The following is a 7,803-nucleotide window of genomic DNA, read 5'->3' on the forward strand; positions in this document are numbered from 1 at the left end:
CTCTAATACATTATACATGGTCCTCTAACTCGTGGGGCCTGCACTGAGATCCCAGAAAAAATAAATGATGAATCTGAAATAAATGCATTTCATTCTAAGAGAGAGACAAGAATCTCTGGCCTAATCGAGGAGGTCAGGCTAGATATACGGGCATTTGAAATCCTTAATCTCAGATTCAAGTATGAGATCTGAGGTCCCGAAGGGGTTTGGTGTAGTGGGAGGGATGGGGTCTAGGCTGCTAAGCAGGTCGTCTAGGTCCAAATCCCATGGGAGTCACCCCTTGGGCAAGTCTATGCGTGCGACTCTCTTGGGGGCAAGGAGTACCCATAGAGTTTTAGGCTGTCAGGACAGTGACCGTAAGTATGGCAGGCAGAGCCAACGCTGCAAGGTTTATGATCCTGTGAGTGGTTTCTCCATATAAATATCAAGAAAAAGAAAGTATGAGATCGGAGGTGATTTTGAGATCTTAAGGCCTTATATTCTAGGATCTGACATCCAATACTCGAATCTTATGTTCGCTTGCGAGAACAGAGGCGATTTTGAGACCTAGGAATCACATATTCTAGGATCTGAGATCCACTAGATCACAGATCCTATGTTTGAGTAGGAAGAGAGAGAGAGAGAGAGAGAGAGAGAGAGAGAGAGAGAGAGAGAGAGAGAGAGAGAGAGAGAGAGAGAGACGAAAGGCAAGAAAGAAACAGATAAAAACCATGAAATAATACAATAATTAAATTAAAAAAAATATTTGATGATACATACAACAACAACAAAAATTCTCAAGAAAGAAACAGATAAAAACCATGAATTAATACAATAATTAAATTGAAAAAATATTTGATGATACATACAACAACAACAAAAATGCTCTTGAGCCAACCAATGGCTAATAAGAGATCTATTACATTATTATACCAATGCCTTAAACCACTCACCATATAGGGAACCAAGTGGATCAGAATGGTTAAGAGGGCCAAATTGGAGTATCTGTGTGACATATCTTGTCATCGAACCGATAAACGAAAATGAGCTGCAGGACAATCTGCACAGTTTTCTACATCTGAGCTTCCCTATCTTGAGAACAGGCTGGAGCATCAATGTAGGGGAATGTAACAAAGGCTATAGACAAGGGCATGATGGATAGAGTAGAGTTGGCATCAACAAATTGAGGATTCAGAGGAGGGATGTCTCCACCCTGAGTGAGCTTCAATGGCTTCCCATTCAGCATCATGGTTTGGCTTCTGAGGTTTCCATGCTTTGGTGTTAGATGGTACTCACCTCTCCTTAATGTGGGATTGGAAACCATCTTTCCCATCCATGCCACAGCTTTCTTAAGTCCATGCATGAACGTCGCCTTCCTGGGGATGCGGATGTCGACCTCAGAATGAGTCGTGACGTTCACATCCATTTCCATCGCGATCTTAAATGCCGTGTCAGTGCTCAGGTTTATCAGAAGCATCGTTATACCAGTCTGTAAATATGAATAGAATGGTGAGCTAGTTACAGACTTTGAGCCTTATAGTAGCTCTGTTCTAATAACTGAATTTTATTTTTCAGTCCAAATGAGCAACAAATGAAACATGTTTGCAGCTGCTATAAATAACAGAGCATGGACTGAGAACAGAAACAACAGAAGAAGCAAGATATGTTCAAGAAAATTGTGCCTTATTGTTTCTTGAGCAATGTGTGTAGGCTTTCAAATAATCTGACCCTGAAACATTGGTGAAAAGTACACCTTTTCCCATCAACCGATGCCATAATAATGCACTGGAACAGAATGAGAAGTTCATCATCATTTACACGAACACGATTTCTGAATGTGCAAATAGATCAATGTATACAGGAGTCCTTACCTGTAATAATCAGGATTTGGTACCAATGTTCTTATGTTCAGGAGACTGTAGTTGCTGCCTATCAAAGTCTGTCTGCAGTACACCTTAGTGTCATACGTGGCTGACATACCAAGCTGATCCAAGTACCTATAAGATAATATTGTTTAGCAAGCTCTCGAAGAAAACTGGAAAAAGTTAAGCATAATGGCCACTGTCATCAAGTTTTCTATTAATGAGTAGTGTATAAAGGGATGTGGTATGAGAGAGTAAAGATAGACAGTATAAAGTGTTACATGGCATTTTTGGTGCCAGAGCACAGTAACAGTAAAGCATGATCAAGGGATAAGACCTATGTCACATGGACACGAATGAAGGATATGGGGATACGGTCATTTTTATGAAGTTTATGACTTGTACACAAGGATACAAAATGAGAGAAAATGGAGTCTGTATGACAGGATAAGACCAGATAAAGCAGAAGTCATTGGAGAGAGAGAGAGAGAGAGAGAGAGAGAGAGAGAGAGAGAGAGAGAGAGAGAGAGAGAGAGAGAGAGAGACCAGAAACTGTTGACAAAGGTATCAGAAAAATATGGAGCGCCACCACGGAAGACACCCCCAGCTTCTCCAACCCAAGCAGATGTCCAGGGACCAAATTTCTGTATAGTGTTTTGAAGACTTCTGAATATATCAGCAGCATGGCTAAGATAATGTGGGTCCAGTACCCGTTTCATGAGATTGGGATCATCAGCTGAAACAAAAGACAAAACCAAACAGTAGATATCAGGCCTCACAAGCTCTGGATTCTACTTCTAAGTTATGAAATGATAAAAGAGAAAACATTTCCTATCTCACTTGCACCAAGATTATAGATGTGATGTGTCAATACATTGACTACTTCTGGTCCTGAGTCCTGAAGAAGTTGATCAAACCACTGTTGATCATAGAAACCTCCCGGTGCCAACAATAATGGCCGTGATGAGGAGTTACTGTATGTCTCATTTAGTAGGGACTTGAGCTTGATCAAGTCTTTTACATATTGTTGAGAAGTCACTCTTGCACCAATGCCCTTTCCACTGAGTTCATTCCCTGTCATGCACAGGATAATAAGCATCTAAAGAATATTTCATGAACATTGGCAAAATCAGTGGAGCAGGACAAGATCTTTAGTACCAAATTCCCATGAATCAACTTGAATTCCTTTTGCAACTGTGTATTCTATAAAAGAACGAGTGTTGTTAGAATTCCAATCACCAGTCCAAAGATCGTTTGCACCTTTTTGCCTCCCATATAGAGCATTTAGACCAAAGGTGATGATAGCCCTGTAATCAAACATTTTGCCTTAGTTACTGCATGTTGCACAAAAGAACAAGTTATGACAAGCTGGTTTAAAGAGTCATGATGAAATGCAAAAAGAACATTTGAAATATAATCTCTAACATTTTCTATCATCAAAGCTAGCATCCCACTTCGATCATCCTAGTTATTTTGTGCACAGTTCAAGCGATCTAAAGAAGTAACAAAATAAAGATGGAAGTCCTTAAGTTGAATATAAACCCAAAAATCAGAAAGTAATGATAAATCGGTAATTGCTCCTCTAGAATGGACTAATCATTGTACATACCCTGTCTGGCTGAAGAATTTGTTAAGCTCATCCCACCTGTCCATGTGTAAACAACCTTTAGAATAACCAAACAGTCCTTTTTCATCCTTTTGAAAGGGCAAGCATGGGGACTCAGTTTCTCCCACATCATAAATGACCTGATCTTGCAGGGAGCCACCAACTCTTATCCTCAAATGACCAAAAGCTGCAGTAAGAGTGACCAAGAAGTCGTAACATACTTTCTCAGATAAATGCACATAAAATCATCACCTTGGTCCAAATTACCATGACCAACTTTGCCATAAAGTATTTATACAATCAATATATATTATATGAGTAGTTTTCAGTCACTGCCAAAAAACTTGCGGCATAGAGCAAATCATTTTCCTGCATTAAATTTTACCAGAATCTCTGTATTTCTGCAAAACTTATGGCAGCTTGATTGCCATCTACTTTGGAACAAACCTTTTCAGCTTCATTCATATGGTTCATCAGATGTCTGGATTCACACCTACAATCATAAAGCCATAGGACCTATTCTTTTCGTTAAGGCTAGTTTCCTTAGGCCCCGTTTGTTTCATGGGAAATTGCTGAGCTGGCATTCCTTTCGCTCTCTTTCCAAACCTGGTGAAACAAACATCGAAGCATCATGGTGGAAAGTTTGGCACAGGTGGGACCGGTTTTTCCCACCACACGTTTCTCTTTTCATTTCAGAATCCTTTCGTAACCCCCCATATGAAAGGATTTCCATGGGAAATCTGAGCTGACAGGAGCTTTTAGAAACCTATGCCCTTTTCATGAAAGAATATTTCCTTCCATGGAAATGAAACAAACAGGCCCTTAGTCTATGTCATGACTATGATTGATTTTACCACAGGTGTCCTTGCATTTTTTTTTCAAATATTATGAATTTTATGAATAAAATCAAGAAAATTAATTTTATACATTTGAAGCATATGCAATCTAGAGCTCTGAATTGCTACCATATGATTTTATTTTCAGAGACAACCACCTCTTCCTTACTTAGTGCCCTGTTCCAGAAACAGATTCTAAGTTACCAAGTCAAAAGGCTGTTCATAACATTCTATTATAACAATTTGTATTTGAAATCCAGAATATGGGATATGAATCGACATAGTGTATTATAAGGTCAGCGAGTTACTTATGCATAGCATATTAAGGCAGCCTTCGACTCACAAATGAGAAGGTAAGAAGATTTTCTTTTTTAAAGTTCTTTATATATATATATATATATATATATATATATAGAGAGAGAGAGAGAGAGAGAGAGAGAGAGAGAGACGAAAGAGAGAGATTTCATACCTTTGATGGCCTTGGGAAGAAGAGGGTTATTCAAATCCTGATACAAAAGAATTAAAAAAAAATTAAGATCGATGTATACAAATATATAAAATTATAATATAAAAATATAAAAAATTGAACTTAAGTAAAATATGGTGACAAAAGAAGCGATATTTCAGAATAGGCGATATTTTAAAATGGTTGCTTTTCCATGTTATGGCTTTTGAAAATATCGCAATAAAAAAATGAAATATCTTCAAAACATGGCCAATTCAATTGCCGTATTTTTCAAAACATCTACGATAAAAAATTGGGTTATTTTAAAATACCGCCTGTACTTGTAACATGCTTTTAAGGCAAATTCTCTAACAATAATAATAATAAATAACATCAACAACAACGAAAAAAGGAAGGAACAAAAAAGAGAGAGGATCACGTCAGAGGCCTTGGATGTCGTTCATCTTAAAAATGAACGACACCCATCAAAACAGGTTTTGGCTGCCGTTCGTCTTGAGATCAACGGCAGTCCGACATGATCCCATTTCAATAAAAAAAAGATGGGAAAAAACAGAAAATACATCACGACCTGCTGCAAACTTACCAAGTTAAGAACAGAAGTCTGGGGATGACTGCACGGCTCGTCCGAGTTGCACCTCTCCGGAGGACCCCAATCTATAGTTGCGCACACGAAATGATCGTCTGTAAAAGCCACCGTTCTGTTCACGCTCACCTTAACTGTCACATCTGCATTGCTAACCTTGGCTGCCCAACTCAGATGAACGCACAGCAGCAGCAACAACAGCAACAAAACTGTCAAAATCAAATGCTTCATTCCCTCTCTGCCTTTTGGTGATCCAATTTAGAAAAATCACTCAACACTTTTTTCAGATATATTTTTTTTCACTCGCGCATGCTTTTCAGGTTGAGTTGGCTCTCAGATAGGCCCCCAACAATTTGTATCAGTACCCTGACAGATAGAGAGAAAGAAAAGGCTTGACGTTGGACTTGATGAAGGGAATGGAAATAACAAGTGTGGGATTATGGAAACCGAGTCTTTCCTCGTGATGAAGGCAAGTTAAGCAGCCATGCTCGGAAACGAATAAAACAGAAAATGAAGAAACTGAGATGGGAAGGAAGGAAAGAAGGAAGGTAGGCGGGGGAGCGTTGAGTCAAAAAATGGGGTGGTCGGTTTTGGGCCTCCCACACGGAAGCAGATCAGGTCATGCTAACGCCAACATCGTGGGCATTTTGGATGAATGCCACGTAGCATATAACGGATCTATAGACTTTTTGACTTTTCAAAAATGCAAAACGGACGGCCACGATGTCGGCATGAGCAAAAATTTGCTCATGTTCAGCATGACCTGATCGGCTGATCCCTCCCACACACATTTTCCTTTGTCGTGTAGCGGCAGCAGCCATAGAAAAGATCCAATGCGGATATGTTTTCACATATGAGCTATTCATAAAAAGCAGCTCAATGTTCCGGTTATTACGTTCGACTGCCTAGTTTATGAGGCTAAAATGACTATTTTTTATCTTTTTAAAAGAAGTTTTCATTTGGAGGACAACATTTTTCTCATAATTTAAAAAATTGGTCTCACTTTGTTAAAATTCCTGATATGAGCTATAGTTGTCCTAAAAATTATCAAACAGGAAACTCAATGTTAACTCCCATCAGTTTTTTTTTTTTAATTTACATGGAGAAAACTGCCCCCAAGATCATAGACCTAACCGCGCTGGATCTGCCTGCTGTACTTATGATCACTATATCCGCAGCGTAAAACTCCGTGGGCTTACTCCTTGCCCATTTGGGAGTGGTCATGTTTCGTCTTGTGCAAGGGGTGAACGCTCATGGGATTTGAACCTACACCCCCTACCTAGCACCATAGGCCCCATCCCACTATGCCAAACCCCTTTGGGGCCAACTCCCATCATCTTGAAAACATGATTCTTCTTTGGTTTTTGTATTGTTCTTTGAAATTGAAAAAAATACCTATTATTCAAATTCTATAAAGAAAGAAAAGGGGAAATACCTTGAACTATTGAGGATAAAAGTTGTTATTGTAATTTGACTTATGATTTAAGTTGTTAATTGACTATTACAAAGGTAAACCATTGCTTGGTAGTTTTTAAAAATTTTAAAATATTTATATCAAGAAATTTAGAAATGTGAGACCACTCTTTTTAAATCATGAGTAAAATGTGGACCTTTAAATAAAATTTTTCTTTTTCTTTTTTTTGAATGTTTAAATCGGTTTTCATCAACTATAACCAAGATGAGCTTCAACGCAACTGGCTCTAGTGCAAGCCTCCACCAATAAAACCGCTGAGGTGTTGAGTTTCGCTATGCACCCTGATAGTACTCTTAGTTTTGGTTTTGCACACGCACCTTGAATATCGAACTTGTGATGTCCTTTAACTTGAATGCTTTAAGCTAACCTACCTAACCCGGTAGGTAGAGCTCTATAAAAACAACTAATCTTGTGTGATCTTATGATCTTTTATTATACAAATCAATAATAGGGCATTAAGTGATTGATAAGTTAGAAGGCATCTTGTAAATCAAACTGCTGTTGAATATTTGAATTACAGACAATGACCTAAATGGTCCTCGCTTTTATTAAAAATTTCATTTGCTAACCGACTGCAAGTTAGAAAATAAAACATGACCAATTTATTGTTTACTTGACACTTTTGCCCTTTATCGCCTAAAAAACTTGAGTGTAAAAATAAATAAACCATAACTTACATGGTGCCTGATTTTTTCAGGCAACAATTACATGACCAAGGCATCTAATTTGTTAGGCGATAAAAGGGTAAAATTGTCAACAAAAAAAATAAAGTGGCCATGTTTGGCATATTTGAATAGTGAATTTGCTATGTTTGACATATTTCTTTAGTCTTGCCAGAGCCAAAAGTGAGTACCATCCATGTCATTTTTTGTTTTAATTATTATATTCAACTACTTTATCTAATTGCATTTCATATACTCGCCCAAGGTATAAAGGGATATTTGTTATTTTTTTATAAAGCAACTCAACTTATATCATTTTGTTGTCTTTTGTCAAA

At 38.0% G+C, this 7,803-nt stretch overlaps 1 protein-coding gene across 1 annotated transcript; it reads right to left on the bottom strand.

Moving 5' to 3' along the window:
- Positions 1-775: 775 nt before the first annotated feature.
- LOC149827885 (heparanase-like protein 2) lies at positions 776-5,891 on the bottom strand. The gene is made up of 9 exons (XM_090018284.1): positions 5,333-5,891; positions 4,753-4,789; positions 3,451-3,634; positions 3,000-3,148; positions 2,682-2,915; positions 2,388-2,577; positions 1,851-1,976; positions 1,662-1,764; positions 776-1,468 (listed from the first exon to the last, which is right to left on the bottom strand). The coding sequence occupies exons 1-9, from the start codon at positions 5,561-5,563 to the stop codon at positions 1,052-1,054; spliced, it is 1,671 nt and encodes a 556-aa protein (XP_089874410.1). The 5' UTR covers positions 5,564-5,891; the 3' UTR covers positions 776-1,051.
- Between the last annotated feature and the right edge of the window lie 1,912 nt (positions 5,892-7,803).

This window comes from Nuphar pumila, chromosome 10 (genome assembly GCF_984573655.1).
Source record: "Nuphar pumila chromosome 10, dmNupPumi1.hap1.1, whole genome shotgun sequence".
Taxonomy (NCBI): Eukaryota; Viridiplantae; Streptophyta; class Magnoliopsida; order Nymphaeales; family Nymphaeaceae; genus Nuphar; species Nuphar pumila.

What these genes read in the sequence shown, in the direction of transcription:
- LOC149827885 (XM_090018284.1), bottom strand. Translation starts at nt 5,563, where the DNA reads ATGAAGCATTTGATTTTGACAGTTTTGTTGCTGTTGTTGCTGCTGCTG. An exon ending in TCTTCCCAAGGCCATCAAAG is followed by an intron (nt 3,635 to 4,752) that starts GTATGAAATCTC and finishes CTCTTACTGCAG; the next exon opens with CTTTTGGTCATTTGAGGATA. An exon ending in CCAAATCCTGATTATTACAG is followed by an intron (nt 1,765 to 1,850) that starts GTAAGGACTCCT and finishes ATTCTGTTCCAG; the next exon opens with TGCATTATTATGGCATCGGT.